The sequence below is a fragment of the Dendrobates tinctorius genome, unplaced genomic scaffold, assembly GCF_039654945.1.
Source record: "Dendrobates tinctorius isolate UK_male_01 unplaced genomic scaffold, ASM3965494v1 ptg000176l, whole genome shotgun sequence".
Lineage (NCBI taxonomy): Eukaryota > Metazoa > Chordata > Amphibia > Anura > Dendrobatidae > Dendrobates > Dendrobates tinctorius.
Window position 1 is genome coordinate 593,319 of NW_027361843.1, and position 23,034 is coordinate 616,352.

General features: G+C 44.9%; 1 protein-coding gene across 1 annotated transcript in view; it reads left to right on the forward strand.

The window, feature by feature from the left end:
- Positions 1-5,683: 5,683 nt before the first annotated feature.
- The window catches only part of LOC141054178 (uncharacterized), a 38,000-nt gene continuing 20,649 nt past the window's right edge, over positions 5,684-23,034 (forward strand). Inside the window, exons 1-4 of the mRNA XM_073551401.1 lie at positions 5,684-5,903; positions 6,068-6,227; positions 6,333-7,452; positions 18,314-18,382. Coding sequence (XP_073407502.1) covers positions 5,858-5,903; positions 6,068-6,227; positions 6,333-7,452; positions 18,314-18,382 — 1,395 coding nt within the window. The 5' untranslated portion in view covers positions 5,684-5,857. The remainder of the gene's footprint in view (positions 5,904-6,067; positions 6,228-6,332; positions 7,453-18,313; positions 18,383-23,034) is intronic.

Below are 23,034 nucleotides of genomic sequence, written 5' to 3' on the forward strand. Positions count from 1 at the left end.
ATAGCAACCAATCATAGGTCAGCTACTTTTAACCAGTTCTGGTGAAATGAGAGATGCTTAGTGATTGTTTGCAAGGAAAACTGTTGGTCATAGCAACCAATCACAGCTCAGCTTCTTTTGAACAGCTCTGGTGAAATGAAAGATGCTTCGTGATTGGTTGGTGATACATACATACACACACACACATTCATTTTTATATATAGAGATTACATCATTGGAGCTAAGTTGACGTTTTTTGATTGGTCACCCTAAGATGAAAGAATACTGAAGGCTCAATAGACTAAATAGATGATGTAATAGACTAGATACTTCAGTCCATCATTTGCAGACTCAATCAAGAAGATGGAGAAATAAAGTTCTTTATCTTCTCCTCATCTGTGATATGATTCTGTCATGCGAGAGAATCGATTACACTCAGCTGACACTCGGCTCAAACTCGGATAAGGCTAAGTGCACACGTACCGGAACTCTCGCGGAAATTACTGCGAGAATTCCGGAATTCCAGTCCGCGGGAAAATCGCATTTTAAATTCCCGCGATTTTCCCGCGGAAAAACTAGCATTTTGCAAGCGTATTTAGCTTGCAGAATGCTAGCGTTTTCCAAGCGATCTGGAGCATCGCTTGGAGAACTGATTGACAGGTTGGTCACACTCGTCAAACATAGCGTTTGACGAGTGTGACCAACTTTTTACTACTGAGGCCGCCTATGCAGCATCAGTAGTAAAAGATAGAATGTAAAAAAAAATAAAAAATATTGTTATTCTCACCCTCCGACGTCCTGCGCATCCGTTCCCAGTAATCCTTTGCGAAAATGCCCGCGATGACGTCAGTTCTCGCGGGATCGCGACGTCTCGCGGTTATTCGCGATGACGTCGCGCGAATGACCGCGAGACTTCGCGATCCCGCGAGAAGGGACGTCATCGCGAGCATTTTCGCAAAGGACTACTGGGAACGAGAGCGTGAAGAGAAGCGGGAAGGCTGCGCGGGACGTCGGAGGGTGAGAATAACAATATTTTTTATTTTTAAATTCTATTTTTTACAGGGATATGGTACCCAAAGCCCGGAGGACAGTCTCCTCTCCTCCGGACCGTGGGTACCATCCGCAATTGTTCTGCTTACTTTCCGCATGGTGTGCACAGCCACATGCGGGAAATAAGCGGAACAATGCATTCCTATGGGTGCGGGATCGCCGCGATTCCGCAAATTAATGAGCATGCTGCGGTTTTTACCGCGAAGCGATTCCGCCACGGTAATAACCGCAGCATTAGCACAGCATTGCGGAATCCCATAGGAATGCATGGGATGCTTATTTTTCGCGTTTTCGCGGCAAAATCGCGCGGTTAAAACCGCTGCGGAAACGCGAAAAAAACGCCACGTGTGAACTCAGCCTAAGAGTTTGAGCCTAGTGGCATTAGCATAATCGGCCGGATTCTCTTGCATGCTGTCTGGCCACATAACACGCATGGGGGCTGTTAAGGCACTCATACACAGACACAGACTAAAGTTAGCTGAACCTGCCAAAATAAAAAATATGTATGGTAATATATATGGGGCACTGGCTGAATGATCATCCAGAGAAATGTTGATCATGCATGTCTGAGCTCTAATATGTGGGAGAGTCAGCTGAATTATCGGCAGACATTGGCCTAACACCATTGAATGTGTGTGGCAAGCAATAAAAACAGTAGACTGCTGCATTCTGTCATGCTCGCCATGTCTCTCATGTCCTCCATGTCTGTTTTGCCTCATGACCCCTGGAGCGGTGTGCACGCACATCTCATGTCTGCTATCCTGCATGTTCCCTTGAGCAGTGTGCACACTCACCTAATGACTGTTGGGCTGCAAGATGCCTGCATTTCTGCTCTGCCTTCTGTGATCATCTCTGTGCTCCAAGAACCCCTGATCATGTGACCTTTTTCTAGGTTCCAGCACTGTCTGGTTCTGCAATCATCTCTGCATGTCTGGAATGCCTGATCATGTGACTGCTCTCTGTGATCCTGGATGATCTGAACTGGAAGTTCTCCCCTGGTCCTGGAGTGGAGGTGCTAATGGCCTATATCAGACTGCCTCTCCCTATGGTCAGGGCGTGAGTATTGTGTTACTTCCCTGCATGGCTGCTTGGTCTGCTGGGTTGCTCCCTCTATTCTGTGCCCTTGCACTCTGCCCTGTCGTGCGTCTCTGCACAAGCTCCGTGCTCGTACTCTGTCTCTTGTCCCGTCCCATGTCTTGTGTTTGTCCATCGTGCCATGTTTGTCCTTGCCTTGCTTTGCCTTGTAGTACTTCCATTGTTCTCTGCCTTGCCTGTTTCTGCCATGTCTTGCCTTTGCTATGCTCTGCCTTATGTTCCTTCCTATGTTCTCGGTCTTTGCTTGTTCTGCCTCGCTCTCTTCCTATGGTGCTCTGTAGTGCCTCCTGGCACACGCACCATTCCTCGTCTCTTACCTTTTGTGCTCTCTTGCACATTTCTATGTCTAGTCTCAAGGCTCTGCCTTGGCCCGGCTCTGGGCTTCGGCCTACACTCCGCTGCTAGCTCTGTTCTCGCTCTGATCTGACTCTGTGTTTCTGCCTAAGTTTCCTCTCCGTGTTCCGTACCTGCCTAGCTCTGCCTTGTTTCTTGTCTTGCTTTGCTTTGTTGCTTCGTGTGCCCTTTGCATGCGCCTGGCCTTCCTAGCCTCCTGTTTGTGCCTCAGCCGTGCCCGCCCTAGCCGTGCCCACCTGCTTGTGCCTCAGCCGTACTCGTCGGTCAGTGACTGCTGTGTCACCTGCTATGCCTCAGCCGGGTTCGCTGGAGTCTTGCCCGCCTGTCAGTGCTGCAGACCGATCAGCTAGCCAGTGCCCCAGCTGTGCTCTCTGTGCTTCCTTGCACTTCACGATGTTTCTGCACTGTACTCTACGTGCTCTCTATAGCACGCACAGGTCCTCGCCTGCCCCTTGACATACCTCCCTGTGCTTCTGTAAAGTACACGCAGGCCTTGCCATGTACCCTGTCGTGCCCTCTTGCATGTACAGGTCTTAACCCTGTTCTCGAGCCCTGTCCCTGGCGTGTCTCTCTACACACGCAGGCCTCCGTCCTTGTATCTCTCCCTGGCGTGTCCCTCTACACGTACAGGCCTCCGTCCTTGTACCTGTCCCTGGCGTGCCCCTCTACACGTGCAGGCTTCCGTCCTTGTACCTAACCCTGGCGTGGCTCCTAGCACGCACCCTGCCTCGAACCCTGGCGTGGCTCCTAGTACGCACCCTGCCTCGAACCCTGGCGTGGCTCCTAGCATGCACCCTGCCTTGAACCTTGGCTTGCCTGCCGGATTCCCGAAACCTGCCGACCGCTGCCAGAGGTCTGGAACCAGATGACTGCGGCCTGATGTCCGGAGCTGATTTCCGCAGCCTGATGTCTGGATCCTGTCGGTCATTGCCAGAAGTCCGGAGTCCGATGCCATCACACCCTGCCTTGGACCCTGGCGTGTATTCTTGCACGCACTCTGCCTTGGACTCTGGCGTGTCTCCGAGCATGCACCTTGTCTTGAACTCTAGCGTGTCCTAGCACGCATCCCTCCTAGGAACTCTGGTGTGACCCCTAACACGTACCCTGCCCTGGTCTCCGGTATGTTTTCTGCACGTGTTATGTCTGGAACATTTGGCGTGCCCTTGCACGCACCTTGCTGTGTTTCACCGTTTGTGCTCTGCATCTGATGCTCTGCTTTTGCCTCACCATTTGTGCCCTGAATCTGATTCTCTGTTTTGCCTTGTATCTGATTAAAGTGTGTAACCACGTTTGCTGAAGAGACTCTGTGACCTCGCTTATGTTTCATATCCTGTTCGTCCTGTTGCCAGACACTCAAGCCGGCCATCTGGTCCAGCTGCCGTGGTGGCTCACCCCCTTGGTCTTGCCCCTGACACTCCCTGTACAGGGGGTGGGTTCTCACTAGGTCAGCTCACCCTAGGTGGGTGGGTGCCACGGCCCAGAGGGTCCACTCTCTAAAGAAAAACGTCTTAGCGTAAGCTGACGCTCGTCACACATTCGTCAAGGAGGGCTACAGTAAAATACAGCTAAGGCTGGTTTCACATTTGCGCTTTTGTGCGCAGCGCATCGTGCGCACCAGTGCGCATGCGCACTGCGCACCTATATTTAACATGACGTGCGCATGGTCTTGCGCATACTTGTGCTTTCGTGCGCATGCGTTTTTTGTCTTTCGCGCCAGGCGCGTCAGACGCAACATGTTGCATTTTTGGTTCCGCCCTGTCTCGTCAAAAAAACGCATGCGCACGCTTGCGCATGGAATGCGCAAAAACACCACATCGGAGCCTATGGGAGCGCATACGTGCGCATGGTCTTGCGCACGCTTGCGTTTTTATGCGCATGCGTTTTTAAGATAAACACGACTGAAATGTGGTCTAGACAGTAAAAAAAAAAATTAAACCAAGGTGATAAAATGGTGTGGGCACTGGGATTCCACAATACTTTAAGGATTGCTCACGAGTGGACACACAGCACAAGCTGCACCAATGTAAGTATGAAAAACCTAATGTCTGGCTGAAATTTCAATACATTTCTATGTACTTATGTCTCTTTTTTTTTATTGCAGCATGTCTTCATCTGGTGAGGAATATGTCCCCGGGACAGGGCAAGAGGCAGAAGAAGTGAGTACCATGCTTCCGTATGGATTGGAAAAAATAAACACATGTGGTTAATTTTTTTTGTTTAATTTTCAGACCTCATCCTCCATCACGCCACCACCACCGGAGGAACGGCAGGAGCAGCAAGGCCAAGTGCGGGCGGGAAGACGTGATGCAAGTACAGGCGGACAGTTTTTTTTTTTTACTTAATTTCTATGCTGGTTTATTTTCTTTTTTTTTTGAACTGCATTGAAAATTCTTTCAGGTGTTTATTTTTTTTATGTTTTTGGTAAGTTTTTATTAGTATTTTTTGGTAATTTTCCTTGTTTTTTTTGCTGCTTTTTTGGTTACAGATTTATTTTTAAACTTAATTTCTAGGCTGGTTTATTTTCTTTTTTTTTTTTGGTATTTTTTAAAGTATTTTTTTAAAATTTTCATGGTTGTTTTTTTCGACGTTTGTTGCTTTTTTGCATTTATTTTCATTTAAAACAAAAATTTTTTTCATGGCTTGTGTATCAATATCTAAAGCTCAAAGTGTGTATGTGTGTATGTATGTGTGTGTGTGTGTGTGTGTGTGTGTATGTTTGTTTGTTTGGGTATATGGGCACGGGACTATGGGATGGCGGATATGTATGATGGTATATGGGCACGGGACTATGGGATGGAGGATATGTATGACGGGTATATGGGCACAGGACTATGGGATGGCGAATATGTATGATGGGTATATGGGCACAGGACTATGGGATGGAGGATATATATGATGGGTATATGGGCACGGGACTATGGGATGGAGGATATGTATGACGGGTATATGGGCACAGGACTACGGGATGGCGAATATGTATGATGGGTATATGGGCACAGGACTATGGGATGGAGGATATATATGATGGGTATATGGGCATGGGACTATGGGATGGAGGATATGTATGATGGTATATGGGCACGGGACTATGGGATGGAGGATAATTATAATTTTCTATAACTAACCACAGTTAGTTACTATGCCCGGGCAGCGCCGGGCTCTTTAGCTAGTTTTTGAGATTTTTTATTTTAAAATCTTTCAAAGATTAATGTTTGTCTTTCTTTTCTAGGCTCCACAGCGGGAGGAGGACCTCGCCCTGGACAACGACGAGCTCATCCGTCTAGTCCAGGAGTGAGTCCCGTTGTGGGACACCCGTCACCAACTGCACTCGGACAACGTGGTGATCCGGCGGCTCTGGAACGAGGTGGCCGCATCGCTGATGGATGGCTGGGACAACGCCTCTCCCCGGGTCCGCAAGGATTTTCGTAAGTATTTAAATGCAGTGTGATGCAGCAGTGATCTTGGCCGGGATCACCCAACTGTGTGTGATGCTATTAACTCCATGGAGTTTCTATCATCACACACAGTTGGATGATCACAGCCTCCAGTGCATAGTCTTACTTTTTTTCTTTTTTTTTTTCCACCACAGTGAACAAAGTCAGAACCCGTTGGCGCTCGATGAAGGACCGCTTCAACAGGGATATCCGTCAGGAGAATCAGGTTCGCAGTGGTGCTGCGGCAAGGACCGGCATGAAGTACAGATACCATCGTGCCTTGGCATTTTTAAGACCGGTCCTTGCCTCCCGAACGTAAGTATTTTCTAGTTGTATTGTGTTTTATTCTGTGCTTTTCTATTCCACAGGAGTTGGCGATTGTTAATTTATGGTTGTAATTTCTTTCTTTTCTTTTCACAGCACCTGGAGCAGCACCCTGCAACCTGGGCCCGAAGCGGTCCTTCATCAAGCTGCCCCGGACCCCTCCCAGCCATCCATCAGCGAGGAAGCACCTTGCAGGTCTGCACCACAGTCATCTGGAGACCAGGAAGCTGGTCGCTCAGGTGTTCCCCTGTCCCAGGTCTCTGCCACTGGTTTTGCGGGCACTTCCCGCCAGCAGCGGCAGAGGACCTCGGACAGGCCTCTCATGCCCGAGTTCGTTGAATTGAGCTCGGTCTTTCAGAGTAGCCTCAAGGCACTCTCCGATAGACTTGAGAGTGGTTTCCTCCTTTTGGACCAACGCTACAAGTCTATCGAGGGTCGCCTTGAGCGCCTGGAAGTCGACCTCGCCAGACCAGCGCATCATTTTTATACCCAAATAGCTCGGGACACGGCGGAACACCTTACCCCTGACCTCCAGTTGACTGTCATGCAGGCCTGCAACAATGCTTTTATGCAGGCTATGCAGCAGAGTAGGATTATGCAGCAGTCAGCGGTGGCATTTCCACCGGTGCCACCCCTGACTCGTTTTACAGCATTACCTACTTCTGCTGCATATCACTGCACAGCCACCACACTTCCAAGCCTCGCCGGACACCAATATACCGCCCCAAGTCCGAGTGCAGCTGGACACTTACCCGCCAACACCATGCCAAGCGCTGCTCCTGCCTGGCCCACCACTGCTGCCGCCACCACCACTGGATGGCCCGTCGTCACCACCCCTGCCTGTAGCGCCGCCACCACCACCACCAGCGGGAGGACCACCCCGGTATGGACCGCCACAGCCACCACGCCTGCATGGACCGCCACCACCACCAGCACCACCACCTCGGAGCAGCATCAGCTGGGGGACCCGCATTCAATATTTACGGCCCCTGCCAGGACATCCACCACCACCAGCATGCCACAGCAGGTACAAGATCCTGGCAGGCGGTCCACAAGCGCCAGGCGGTCCCCCAGCTCCAGCCAGTCCACAGCCTCCAGGCGTTCCAGAGGCTCAAGGCGGTCCAGAGGCTCAAGGCGGTCCAGAGGCTCAGGCGGTCCCCGGGGTCTAGCCAGTCCTCAGGCTCTAGCGAGGACAGCAGCAAGACGACGGGCCACTGTCATAAAAAAACAAAGAGGAGGACTCTGACCCTCCCTCCTTCCTCACCTCCCACTTCACAACTTTCCTTGCCTCGGCTCCCTTCCCCCACTTCTTTGGTTCCTCCTTCCCCTAGAACCCCTTACTCCACCCAAAGCCGTTCCTCATCCCTCCACACCCCCCAGTTTCCACCAACTAAAAAATAAGTAAAATAAATGTTATATTTTTATTTCAAAATAATGTTTGGTTATTGTGTCTTTCGCCGCCTGCACACACTGCGCCGTACACTATGGTTTGTTTTTCTTTAGTTTATACCGGATGGTCAGCCATCCAACTCTGAAAGGGATACTATATTTCATTTTTTTTTTTTTTATTTATATATATATATATATATATATATATATATATAAATATATGTATATATAAATAAAAAAAAAATGAAATATAGTATCCCTTTCAGAGTTGGATGGCTGACCATCCGGTATAAACTAAAGAAAGGGAAACCACCATAAAAAAAAATATATATATTTTTTTTTTTTATGGTGGTTTCCCTTTCTTTACTTTAACCTGGGCAGGTGAGTAGTGGAGTTTATTAAGACACAGTACACTGGGTACAGGTATAAAAAAACATGTATTTTATTTTTAACAAACAAAACTATTAAACCATTTGATCCTGCCATGCTACACGACCCACATCGGATAAAAAGAAGTCCGCAAATTGGTCCCTCATTTGGGCAACTTCGACTGAGGACCGAAGAGGGTGCTGAGTAAAATCTGGCAAAGGGTTGGCAGCAGGCTCATCCATGTCAAAGTTCGGTCGCTCCTTTGCCATAACAAAATTGTGCAGAACCACACATGCCTTCACCACCTCATCCACTGTTTCCATTTTGAGATTGATGGCGGTGCTGAGAATTCGCCATCTGGACACTAGAATGCCAAAGGCGCACTCTACAGTCCTGCGAGCCCTCGTAAGCCTGTAGTTGAAAATTTTCTTGGGGTGGTCCAAGTCACGGCTGGAGTACGGCTTCAGCAGGTTTGGGCACATCTGAAATGCCTCATCCCCAACCACTACAAATGGCAGTGGTGGAGTTTGGGTTTGGGGAAGAGGCCGTGCCAGTGGAAAATTGAAATGGTTGCCGTACAACCTCCAGCCCATATCAGAGTTCTTAAAATCGCTGCCCCGTCCGAATGCCCCTATGTCCACCGCCACAAACCGGCAGTCTGCATCCGCAATGGCCATTAGGACTGTGGAAAAGTACTTCTTGTAGTTGTAGTACTCAGAGCCACTTCTTGCAGGTTTTGTGATGCGGATGTGCTTCCCGTCCACCGCTCCTAGGCAGTTCGGGAAATTGCAGACTGCCCAGAATTTCTCCGATATTTGAAGCCACTTTTCAGCAGTGGGCAATGGCAGAAACTCCGGACACAGAACATCCCACAGAGCCCTGCAGTTGTCGGCAACAATCCCGGATAAAGTAGAGATTCCCAGCCGGTACTGGAAATGCAGGGATGAAAGACTCTCTCCAGTTGCCAGGAACCTGCCAAACATAAAAAGAAAAAATAATTATATTTCTGTCTTGGGTATTACTAAAAACACTGAAAATAAAAAAGTACATGGCCTAACTATTTTGCATGTTTTTTTAATACAACATAGCAAAAAAACATTTTATAAAGGCTTGGGATTAGTACATGCCAGAAGAAAAACCATTATGCAAAAAAGCAATTTCCCAAAAATAATGTTAAAATTCAATAGCCAAAAAAAAACCTAATTTTTTGGATCAAAAAAAAAAAATGGGATTAGTACATGACAGAAGAAAAACCATTATGCAAAAAAGCAATTTCCCAAAAATAATGTTAAAATTCAATAGCCAAATAAAAACCTAATTTTTTGGATCAAAAAAAAAAATGGGATTAGTACATGACAGAAGAAAAACCATTATGCAAAAAAGCAATTTCCCAAAAATAATGTTAAAATTCAATAGCCAAAAAAAAACCTAATTTTTTTGACCAAAAAAAAAAAAAAAAAAAATGGAAAAAGCCAAAAAAATTATGCAAACATAACAACATACATACCGTAAGGTGACAAGGAGCCTTTCTTCGGGAGGAATGGCACGCCGGAGCTGAGTGTCCCGTCTCCGGATGTTTCCTTCAACCATACCCAGCAAGTCAAGGAAGCTTTCCTGGGACATCCTTGTATAGTCAGCAAATTTCTCCGGGTTTTCCTGTAGCTCGCTGTACAGCGTGTGATATGCTCCACGGCTTGCCCGGAGTTCGATGATTGGATGCCTCCAAAACCGACACCGCTGCCGTCTCTGCTGTCTCTCCCTCTCCCTTTCTTGCTGGCAACAAAAGGCATATGCCTGAGACAGCGCGATGTCAAGATCCAGCTTGAAGCGGAAATTATCCAGACGCAGGTCCATCTTGACACCGGAAACAGCAGCAAAATCTGATGAATTCAGCAGTACAGGGTCTATAAAACATTCCAATGACACACGCCCACTGGTGACCCATTGGTGTTCAAGGATTTTTCTATTGTGAAATGTCACACCTAAAAACGCATGCGCATAAAAAACGCAACCGCATGCAAAAACGCATGTAAAACGCAAGTAACGCTGCGTTATTTTGACGCATCAGCGTGCGCATGACGAAAAAAAACGCGCGTTTGTTTTGCGTTTTTCTTTGCGTTTTTTATGCGCACGATGCTCTGCGCAAAAAACGCTAATGTGAAACTAGCCTAAGGGGCTCATTGAGATGTCAGTTTTTCTCGTATGAGTGCCATCTGCGATTTTCACGCATAGCACTCATACATATGATAGTCTGAGGTAGTTCATGTGTCTTTTTTTTTTTAACTAGACTTGTACGATATTGAACTTAGTCTTAATTCAAACTTGCCAATGCAAGTGTATGGGTTTGTGAAAAAAAAAATCAAACTGCACCCCAAAGCCATCTGCATGTTGTCTGTTTTTTATTGACTATTTGATAGTAGAAACATGAGAAACTTTCATGTTTTTCCTTTTTTTCCAAAGACATCACCATTGGGGACAGTGATGATAATGTGTGCAAACTGTAAAGCGCTGCAGAATATGTTAGCGCTATATAAAAATAAAGATTATTATTATTATTTTTACCTGAAGAAACCTTATGAAACTTTGACGGTAAAAAAATGACACTGGCAAAATTCTGATGACACTATGATCTAAAGACTGATGAAATTCAGACTGCTTTTTGCATATGAAAGAAATCACTGTTGAGCCCTAAGCAGGGGTGTACCAATCATGGTTGCATTCTTTACAACCATGCTCTTGTAGTCATGGGGCCCGCCAACGCAACACGATTCTCAGCGGTATGTGCATTCTCAGATGCATAATCAGCTTAAATCTATTGTGGCGCAGAGAGCCGCTTGCTCCCTGCACTGCAATTGCCATACATGCCACCGGCGAAGAAGAAGCAAGTAGCTAACATTACTGTGCGAGTTTCAAGATGTTACTGTAAGAGGGGGCCAGGACGGTAGTCGCAGCCGAGGACATCGGGGCCCTGGTGTCCTGACCTCCTCCCACAGAAATACCATCAGCAGCTACCAGTGTACCTGCTCTTGTTGCTGGTCCATGGTCAGGGATTCCAAAGAACCCAGCTCCTGCACACTTGATTCAAGTGCATGAAGATGAAATAACGGACACAGATACTGGTTCTGATGCAAAATTACCGCTTTTACTTTCTTATTCAATGGTCCCGAACACATTAGCTAAATCACAGTCCACACAGCATTCCTCCTGCTCTTTCCCTTTCTTACTTTCTTCGCCCTCATGTACATTATGGGGTAGTAGCTCCCCTGGCGATACCGCAGCTTCACTACTGTAGGACCTCAGTACATAGGGGATCCCGCTCATCTGTTTTGCTCCGGACTTGCCAGCTTCAGTCCTATTGAGGATCTGCCACATCATGAACATTCTGCGCCCTGCATGACTTTTGGACCACTGTTGTGAGTTCATTCTCACCAGTTGTGAGTTCCCCTTCTGGACTCCCTCTGGTGGTGACGGGAGGTGGTGCGGCTGGTTTGATCGGTGGAGATCTGCAACCTGAGAATGAAGATGACGATTGGATCTCAGGATTCTCAGATTGGATTTAAGACAGCCGACGCCCTATTCAGTTGCTGGTGATTCCTTCTGGCTTGTCAGCTCTTGGTTTTCAGCTCTGTTCCAGTCATCAAAAGCTAAGTTTTTCTGCTAATGTTCACACTTGATTTTGTTGGTCTATTCAGTTTTGTGTGGTCTGCCAGCCCCGGCTGGGGTCTGAGCTGAATTTCCACTCTTATTTATCAGTATTTTGCCAATTGGCTTTTTGTCCCTTACTAGTTCGGTCTCTTTTTGCTCTGTCTCAGAATATTTCAGAGTGCTGATATAGTGGGAGAAGTCTAGTGACTTCAGGGTTAATTTTGCTATCAGAAGTGTTGGACATTATTTTGTAGGGTTTTTTGCAGGTTGCAGATAGTGTCTTTCCTTTCCTTTCCTGTCTAGTTAGATTGGGCCCCATCGTTTGCTCAGCCTATTTTCCTGCCTGTGTTTGTGCCTTCATCTTGTTTCACCATCAATACATGTGTGGGGGCTATCTATTCCTTTGGGGTCTGCTCTGGGGCAGTTAGTTTTCCCTTTTCTTGCTTTACACTTACGTAGTCCTCCGGCCGTGACAAGGCGTCTAGGTTCATCGTAGGCACGCTCCACGGCTACTGCTAGTTGTGTGGTAAGATCAGGGATCTGCAATCTGCATAGTTACCAACCACTCTGTTTTCTGTGGCTTAGCTTGTTTGCTTTTTCTCCACGGTGACCCATTCATAACAGAATCACCAGCCATACCGCAGATTCTAGGGTACTCAAAAGCAGGAAAGAATTGTAAAAAAAAAAAAAAAAGTGTCAGAATTTTTTTTTTATGTATATTTTTTCCTCTTTATCACTGGGGCCGTAGGAGGATTGTTGTTTTTTCTTTTTAAATGGAGATTAAGCAATTGTCTGATCGTGTGAAGCAGCTCACTGCTGAAGTGCGGGGAATTTCTGCCTATCTCGCTCATTCACATGCTGCTGAAACAAGGATCCCTACTCCAGATGTGTTTTTTGTGATCGGTCTAAATTTTTGAATTTTAAGAATAATTGTAAATTATTTCTTGCTTTGAAGCCTAATTCATCGGGGAGCTCTGCGCAGCAGGTTAAAATTGTCATCTCTTTGCTGCGCGGCGATCCCCAGGATTGGGCGTTTTCTTTGATACCTGAAGATCCTATTCTGACTAATGTGAATGCATTTTTTCAAGCTTTGGGGTTGTTGTATGATGAGCCTAATGCTATTGATCAAGCTGAGAAAGCCCTATTAGCATTGAACCAGGGTCAGAATTCTGCAGAGTTATACTGTCAAAATTTCCGAAAGTGGGCGGTCCTTACTACCTGGAATGATGGTGCCTTGGCAGCTCTCTTTCGGAAGGGTTTGTCAGAAACCGTAAAAGATACTATGGTGGGATTTCCTGTTCCCTCTGGACTTGACGATTCTATGTCATTAGCCATTCAAATGGATCGGCGTTTACGTGAACGCAAAACTACACAAGAGGAGTTGCCACCTTTTGGACAAATGTCTGAACCTATGCAATGTGATATAGTTTTGTCTAGGGCGCAAAATTAGGAGTTTAGAAGGCGTAATAAGCTGTGTTTCTTCTGTGGAGACGTCTCTCATATTATTTCTGTCTGCCCAAAACGAGAGAAACGTTTTGCACACACATTTGCTGTGGGCAGTATACAACCTAAGTTTCTTTTGGCAATTACACTGATCTGCTCCTTATCCACATTTTCCACGAAGGCTTTTGTGGATTCAGGAGCAGCGTTGAATCTGATGGATTTTGACTTTGCTAAACGTTGTGGTTTTTCCATGACGCCTCTGCGGATGCCTATTCCTTTGAGGGGTATTGATGCTACTCCTTTGGCGGAGAATAAACCTCAGTTTTGGACCCAGGTGACGATATGGGTTGCCCCAGACCACCAAGAAATTGTAAATTTTTGGTGCTGCATAATTTGCATGATACTATTGTTCTGGCTTTTCCTTGGTTGCAAACTCATAATCCAGTTTTGGATTGGAAATCTGGGTCTGTGGTAAGTTGGGGTTGTCAGTGTGTTCTTAGGGACGCTCCTGTTTCCTTCACCTCTCCTCAGTCTCATGATATTCCTGATTATCTAGACCATTTTTCTGATGTATTTAGTGAGAGCAAGTCTGCGTCTTTGCCACCTCATAGGAGTTATGACTGTGCAATTGAGTTGATGCCTGGGTGTAAATTTCCCAAGGGTCGGCTTTTCAACTTATCAGTACCCGAACATGATGCTATGCGATCCTATATTAAGGAGTCATTGGAGAAGGGTCATATTAGACCATCTTCGTCCCCTTTAGGTGCTGGGTTTTTTTTGTGGCCAATAGAGATGGTTCATTAAGCCCGTTTATTGATTATCGTTCCCTTAACAAGATGACAGTTAAATATCAGTACCCGTTACCTCTGATGTCTGATTTATTCTCCAGAGTTAAGAGTGCCTGCTGGTTTACTAAGCTTGACCTCAGGGGGGCGTATAATCTTATTCGCATCAAGCACGGGGATGAATGGAAGACGGCGTTTAATACTCCGGAGGGACATTTTGAGTACCTGGTGATGCCTTTTGGGCTCACTAATGCCGCTTCTGTCTTCCAGTCCTTTATGAATTATATTTTCCGTGACTTTGTGGATAAGTTTTTGATCATCAATCTGGATGATATTTTGATCTTTTCTAGTGATTGGGATTCTCATGTGGAACACGTCCAGATTGTGTTCCGGATTTTGAGAGAGAATTCCCTGTTTGTTAAGGGATCGAAATGCCTCTTTGGTGTACAGAAGATTTCATTTTTGGGATTTATCTTGTCTCCATCGACTATTGAAATGGACCCGGCCAAGGTACAGGCCATTTATGATTGGGTTCAGCCTACTTCTTTGAAGGCCCTCCAGAAGTTTTTGGGTTTTGCTAATTTCTATCGGAAATTTATAGGTAATTTTTCTGGTATTGTCAAACCACTGACTGATCTGACCAAGAAGGGCGCTGATGTGCTGAATTGGTCTCCTGAGGCTATCTCAGCATCTCAGGAGCTTAAGCAGAGATTTACTTCAGCTCCAGTTTTACGGCAACCTGATGTCTCACTTCCATTTCAGGTGGAGGTAGATGCTTCTGAGATTGGTGCAGGAGCTGTTTTGTCCCAAAAAGACCCTGTGACTTCTAAAATGAATCCCTGTGCCTTCTTTTCTCGAAAGTTCTCCCCATCTGAACGCAATTATGACGTGGGGAATTGGGAGTTGTTGGCCATGAAGTGGGCATTTGAGGAGTGGAGACATTGGTTGGAGGGAGCTAGACATCAAGTTGTGGTCCTCACCGATCACAAGAATTTGATTTATCTGGAGTCGACCAAACGCTTGAATCCTAGACAGGCTAGATGGGCCTTGTTTTTCACGCGTTTTAATTTTGTGGTCTCTTTTCTTCCGGGCACTAAGAATGTTAAGGCAGATGCCCTTTCTAGGAGTTTCTTTGCCGATTCTCTTAGTGTGACCGAGCCTACTACCATCCTAGGTGAGGGGGTAGTTCTTTCTGCTATTTCGCCCTATTTGAGACGCACCCTGGAGGAATTTCAGGAGGATAAACCTGAGCATTACCCTATGGGAAAATTGAATGTTCCTGACCAGTGGAGAAAGAGAGTGATGTTTGAAATTCATTGCTCCGCATTGGCTGGTCATCCAGGTATTTTTGGTACCAGAGATTTGGTGAGTCGGTCCTTTTGGTGGCCTGCCTTATCTCGTGACGTCAGGAATTTTCTACAGTCCTGTGGGACTTGTTCTCGGTCTAAACCCTGTTCTCATTCTAGTGGGTTGCTGATGCCCTTGCCGGTGCCCAAGAGGCCATGGACCCATATCTCAATGGATTTTATTTCTGAACTTCCTGTCTCTCAGAGAATGACTGCTATCTGGGTGATTTGTGATAGATTTTCGAAGATGGTCCATCTTGTACCACTCCCAAAGTTGCCATCTTCTGCTGAGTTGGTGCCCTTGTTTTTACAACAGGTGGTTCGGTTACATGGGATTCCTGAGAACATTGTGTCCGACAGAGGAGTCCAGTTTGTTTCCAGAGTCTGGAAAGCCTTTTGTTCCAATCTGGGAATTCAGTTATCTTTCTCCTCCGCGTTTCATCCCCAGACCAATGGGCAGACTGAGAGAACAAACCAGACCTTGGAGTCTTATTTGAGATGTTTTGTATCTGCTGATCGGGATGATTGGGTCTCATTTTTGCCCTTGGCCGAATTCGCACTGAACAATATAGCTAGTTCTGCCACTTTGATGTCATCCTTTTTCTGTAATTTTGGGTTTCATCCTCGGTTCTCTTCAGGGGAAGTGGAATCTTCGTCCTGCCCAGATGTGGACACTGTGGTTAAGAGAATGCAGCAGATATGGGACCAAGTGGTGGATAAGTTGTCTCTTTCTCCGGAAGAGGCCCAGCGATTTTCTAACCGGCATAGGACCATTGGTCCCCGGTTTACAGTGGGTGATATGGTTTGGTTGTCGTCTAAGAATATTCCTATGAAGGTTGCATCTCCTAAATTTAAGCCAAGATTTATTGGTCCTTATAAGATTTTGGAAATTCTTAATCCTGTTTTGTTTCGATTGGCTCTTCCAGTTACGTTCAAGATCGATAACGTATTTCACAAATCTCTGTTGAAGAGGTTTGTAGAGCCAGTGGTTCCTATGGCAGCACCTCCTGACCCTGTGTTGGTTGAAGGCAATGTGGAATATGACGTAGAGAAAATATTGAATTCTCGTTTGGTTAGACGGAGACTCCAGTATTTGGACAAATGGAAGGGTTATGGTCAGGAGGATAATTCTTGGGTCTCTGCCTCTGATATTCATGCCAATAGATTGGTTCGTGCTTTTCACCGGGCCCATCCTGATCGGCCTGGTGGCATGGATGAGGGTTCGGTGACCCCTCCTCAAGGGGGGGTACTGTTGTGAGTTCATTCTCACCAGTTGGGAGTTCCCCTTCTGGACTCCCTCTGGGGTGATGGGAGGTGGTGCGGCTGGTTTGATCGGTGGAGATCTGCCACCCGAGAATGAAGATAACGATTGGATCTCAGGATTCTCAGATTGGATTTAAGACAGCCGACACCCTATTCAGTTGCTGGTGATTCCTTCTGGCTTGTCAGCTCTTGGTTTTCAGCTCTGTTCCAGTCATCAAAAGCTAAGTTTTTCTGCTAATGTTCACACTTGATTTTTTTGGTCTATTCAGTTTTTTGTGTGGTCTGCCAGTCCCGGCTGGGGTCTGAGCTGAATTTCCACTCTTATTTATCAGTATTTTGCCAATTGGCTTTTTGTCCCTTACTAGTTCGGTCTCTTTTTGCTCTGTCTCAGAATATTTCAGAGTGCTGATATAGTGGGAGAAGTCTAGTGACTTCAGGGTTAATTTTGCTATCAGAAGTGTTGGACATTATTTTGTAGGGTTTTTTGCAGGTTGCAGATAGTGTCTTTCCTTTCCTTTCCTGTCTAGTTAGATTGGGCCCCATCATTTGCTCATCCTATTTTCCTGCCTGTGTTTGTGCCTTCATCTTGTTTCACCGTCAATACATGTGTGGGGGCTATCTATTCTTTTGGGGTCTGCTCTGGGGCAGTTAGTTTTCCCTTTTCTTGCTTTACACTTACGTAGTCCTCCGGCCGTGACAAGGCGTCTAGGTTCATCGTAGGCACGCTTCACGGCTACTGCTAGTTGTGTGGTAAGATCAGGGATCTGCAATCTGCATAGTTACCAACCACTCTGTTTTCTGTGGCTTAGCTTGTTTGCTTTTTCTCCACGGCGACCCATTCATAACAGACCACATTTCCTTCTCCGTTCCTGCTGCTGCCTTGAACTGTAACTTCCCCGGGTGCTCCGGTCTTATTCAGCACCTGTCTGAATGTGCCCATGCTTCTTCACTTAAACAACGTTGCGTAGCTGCTATGTTGTCCTGGGCTTAGAGGCCTTGTCCCACAACCTACACTTGCTTAACCCATAGCAACTCCTCCTACAGTTAACCCCTATTGTGAACTTCCTAACGAGCTATACCTATCAAGGACCCACTAGTGGCCCGTACCAATATTACACTTACCCAAATCTGTGAACTCTATACTATAAGTGCCCTCCTCTAATGTTCCCAAAGGAAGCACTATCTTACCCTAATCTGTACAGAAATACAATACAAAAGACATAATAAAGCATAATATCTTACAGTATGGTAACACATCATGTAGCAATATCAATAAGACAGTCGGTAATACACAGCCGTGTAGCAGAGAAGCATAACAGTATATTTACATTTAAGCTCTTAAAGGGGTGGTGGCAATAAAGGGATATTCTATACCAATCCCCTACATTACTGCCATGCACCACTGCCCCCTGCACCAGCTATAGTGTTGGGAGAGGACACTGAGCAATGTTCGAGTTGGGAGAAGTGGGAGTAATTGATATGGGACATTATTATAGGAAGGGTCCAGGAAAGAGGACACTATTACAGGACAGGGGCTAGGATGTGAGACATTACTATAGAAAGAGGTCACGTTGGGGGCATTATTATCAGTTGAGGGTCATGACAGAGGGCATTATTACATCTGATCAACATGCTTGTGGTTCCAAATCTTGGATTCGGTCCCAAAGGACTGCTGTTCTACCTCTGTTCTTTAGTTTGATTTCTAATCATAAGTGCCTGCTAAGCCCTACAAATGAAGGTTTAGTGGGATGACTTCAGCATTTAAAGTAACAAAACATAGATAAGTATTGGCAATATAAACTTCCTGGTATTTTAGCACACTATTTGGTATTCCTAGGTACTCTCAGAGAGTGAGGGAGTTCGCTTGCTGATTGATTTCAATGTACATAGTAACATTGATAGTAAGGTTGGAAAACACAATACAATTTCAACCTCTAATTGTACAAGTTGTATTTAATTATAAGGTTTCAGCATTAAAATCAGCTTAAATCTTTATATGGGGAAAAAAAAACCCAATAAGTTGGTCTGCTATGATTGTATTTATTATGGTTTCATAGAGAAAAAAATGTACATGTAAAAAAACCTTAGTATTCAATGGTCCCACTTCCAGAATGTTCTCATCACTCGCAAAGTCTGTACTTATGGAGAATATTATCCGTAAATCAGCATTTTTAATACATTATTACAGTAATCATGATAACATACTCAAACTAAGTTGTGATAATTCCTTGCGGCTTCTCAATACCAAAAAATAAATCAAATATATAAAAACTAGACAGGTGTTTCCAGGATCAAACAGCAACCCAAGAATACACCACAGAGTTGATAATATAGATATTCTTGAAGAATGCAATAATTTGCTTATCTATAACATACCAGAATGCTATCATTTTACTGAGCAAAGGTTAAAAACAACGTATTAAAAATGTCTTTCAGCTATGTTTATGCTTTAGAAATTATAATTAGAAGTGAAAATGGGTGTCTACAGTTCCACAGTCAGATCCCTGTTTTTGGCCAGAACCAATCTAGGGATTCTAGGCCTCCTGCCAATGCATCCTGCTGCCAGCATAAAATATATATTCCTTTTCTCAGCGATGCAAGAGGACAGGGTGACCTGCGGCTGTATCTTGCACTTTCTCTGGAGTACTTTATTATTCACAATCACAACATGTTACATCAACTGCTTTCCAACACAAACCAAACTTCCCTCAATTATTACATTTATAACTTTAGTGAATAATATTTTATTTCCAAGCTGCTAATTGTGCTAAAAGAATATCAATCATCCTAATGAATTTCATATTAGACAACTGCAAACATCATGATTTCCTGATATAATGCGTTTATCCAAATATGTAAAATGAGTATCAGTACACTATATGATAAGTTAATCAATCTCTCCCTCCAATGGAACATGAGATACAGTGGGTATAGAAAGTATTCAGACCCCTTTAAATTTTTCACTCTTTGTTTCATTGCAGCCATTTGGTAAATACAAAAAAATTCATTTTTTTCTCATTAATGTAAACTCCGCAACTAGAGTCAAGAATGGTCACAAAGTTGTTCTGAAGCCATTCCTTTGTTATTTTAGGTGTGTGCTTAGGGTCACTGTCTTGTTGGAAGGTGAACCTTCAGCCAAGTCTGAGGTCCAGAGCACTCTGGAAGAGGTTTTCATCCAGGATATCTCTGTACTTGGCCACTTTCATGTTTCCTTCAATTGCAACCAGTCATCCTGTCCCTGCAGCTGGAAAACACCCCCATAGCATGATGCTGCCACCACCATGTTTCACAGTTGGGATTGTATTGGGCAGGTGATGAGCAATGCCTGGTTTTCTCCACATATACCGCTTAGAATTATCACCAAAAAGTTCTATCTTCGTCTCATCAAACCAGAGAATCTTATTTCTCATAGTCTGGGAGTCCTTCATATGTTTTCTAGCAAACTGTATGCAGGCTTTCATATGTCTTGCACTGAGGAGAGGCTTCCATTGGGCCGCTCTGCCATAAAGGCCCGACTGGTGGAGGGCTGCAGCAACAGTTAACTTTGTGGAACTTTCTCCCATGTCCCTAATGCATCTGTGGAGCTCAGCCACAGTGATCTTGGGGTTCTTCTTTACTTCTCTCACTAAGGCTCTTCTCCCACGATTTCTCGGTTTTGCTGGACGGCCAGATCTAGGAAGACTTCTGGGGGTCCCAACCTTCTTCCATTTAAGGATTTTGTTGGCCACTGTACTCTTAGGAGCCTTGAGTACTGCAGAAATAGTAACATAGTTATTAAGGTTGAAGGGAGACTTTAAGTCCATCTAGTTCAACCCATATCCTATCCTAACTTGCCCTAACATGTTGATCCAGAGGATTTTGTAACTTTGGCCAGATCTGTGCCTTGCCACAATTCTGTCTCTGAGCATCTTGGCCAGTTCCTTTGACCTCATGATTCTCATTTGGTCTGACATGCCTTTAAAAATCAAGTCCTATCAGTTTAATTAAACACAGCTGGACTCCAATGAAGGAGTAGAACCATCTCAAGGAGAATCACAAGGAAATGGACAGCATGTGACTTAAATATGAGTGTCTGAGCAAAGGGTCTGAATACTTATGACTATTTGAATTTACCAAATGGCTGTAATGAAACAGAGTGAAAAGTTTAAAGGGGTCTGAATACTTTCCGTACCCCCTGTAGATTTATCAACAGCCATAGATTTTATATATTTGTTTGGGTTGCGCTCAGATGTTGCAGTCACGGTCCTAGAAACTATCAGGCAGGTAGTTGCTACCTTACCTGCCTGTTTTGCCTGGCACCGATTGCTGCTGACATAGAGCAGTCACGGATAACTCGTGGCGGCGATTCAACGGCTTCTGCTGAAGTCACATAGACAGAGCAGTGGCTTCTCTTCCTCTCTATTCTGTGGACACAGGGATTTTGCAGACTTCATGCTGATTGACACCCTGCTCCCTGCTGTCTACCTGTAGGGAGCTGGCAGTAAATCAACATGTCAGCAGTCACACATCATCGACAGAGCATCCTGAAAGATGAAGACCTTGAGAAGATGAATTACCGACAAGAGTGATTAATGATTGTTCTATGCTGTTGCCGGGTAGAACAGACAGGTAATTAGCAACTCACTGTCCAGGTAATTTTAGGCCCATATCATAAAAAAAGTCAATAAACGAGACAGAACATTTTCTACATGGTCATTATTTAGAATAGCAAAGTACATATCATTATGTCTTGACTAGTGATGAGCGAGCATGCTCTCCACTACTCTGTGTTCGCCTGAGCATCTCATTGCTCGAGATGCTCGGAACTCGCCAAGTATTTCCGGGGTTGCTCTGCGAGAACTCAGGTCCCGTCCCCGTCCAGCATGTTTGCCGCTCTTTAGAGAGCCAATGAACATGCAGGGATTGTCTGCCCCACACTAATGCCGCAGACATGTTGGTTGTGGCATTACAGTGATTAGCTGGCCGGACAGCGTCATCAGATCTATATCAGACCTGGCGCCGCTGCTATATCAGACCTGGCTGGCCGGACAGCGTCATCAGGTCTATATCAGACCATGACGCCGTCACCCAAATCTGTCAGATTGTGAGGGCATCTCCTGGGTACAGTCCTCTTTAGGTCAACCCACAGATTTTCAATTGGACTCTTGATCTTGATCTTTGAAGAAGCCCATTCTTTTGTTATGTGGAGGTAGGCTTAGGGTCATTTCCATGCTAAAAGGTGAAATTTACCTTCAGCTTTTTAGCAGAGACCTGAAGGTTTTTATGCAAAATTGATTGGAATTTGTAACAGTTCATGATTTCTTCCACCTTGACTAAAGTTCCAGTTTCAGCTGCTGAAAAACAGCCTCAAAGAATAAAACTGCCTTCACCATGTTTCACTGTGATTATGCTGTTATTTTGGTGTTATACAGTGTTGGCTTTGCGCCAACCAAACTTTTTGAAATTATGGCCATAGAGTTCAATCTTGGTCTCATCAAACAATGCCACGCTTTTTACCACATGCTGTTGAAGATGATGTAGTTTTTGGCAAAACATAGCTTGGCTTGGATATTTTTCTTTGGCAAGTTGAGAGCCTTTTCTTACACCCTACATGCCAGACATATGTAGAATAAGGAAGATTGTTGTGTCATGAAGTATACAATTAGTATTAGTCACAAATTCCTGCAGTTCCTTCAACATTGCTACAGGCCTTTTGGAAGACTCTCGAACCACTTCTCTTGTACGCTTTCATCAGTTTTTGAAGGGACATTCCAGTCTAGGTATTGTCACTGTTGTGCCAAATTTAAGCCACCTTTTGATGATCACCTTCAGTGTTCCATGCTATATCTAATGCTTTGGAATTATTTTTGTACCCTTCTCACATTTAACTTTCAACAAAAAGATCCCGCTGTGATGTTGAAATCTGTTTATGGACCATGTCTTTTGCTGTAAAATGCAGCCAAGAAAGTGTATATTAAAAAACTACTCGAATAGCAAAACTTTATATGGGGTTAATCAAAATCGCATTATTTGAGGACAGCTGTGTACTTACTGCTATTTAACATGAGTTTAAATGTGATTTACTAATTCTGAACACAATCACATCTCCAATTAAGAGGGTATTCACACTTATGCAACCACATTATTTTAGATGGGTAATTTTTATTTCTCCACTCAAAATAATTTCAGTTAGTTTCTCAATAGATTTTTTATAAAAACATGGCATTTTAGCAAGGGTGTGTAGACTTCTTATAATCACTGTAGGTCTTTCCAATCTGTAGCCCATCAGCACCTCCATGAAGCACCGGAGGAAAAAAAATTGAAGCTGCAAAATAAAAAATAGCTCCAATGAAAAGGGGTTAAAACTTCCAACTTTAATAGGCTTTGGAATTGGATGCCTCCAAAAATTCTTGGTATGATAGGGCAAAACCTGTGGAGAGCAGCAATTGTTCTTAGGACTTTTCAGGTATGTTTGGCAGTGAGTTATGTATCTGGGCGTGTGGCATGTGTTGGGTATAATGTCACGTCATATTGGGAAGGTGGGTCAACCATATTTACAGCTTCAAAGACATACTGATA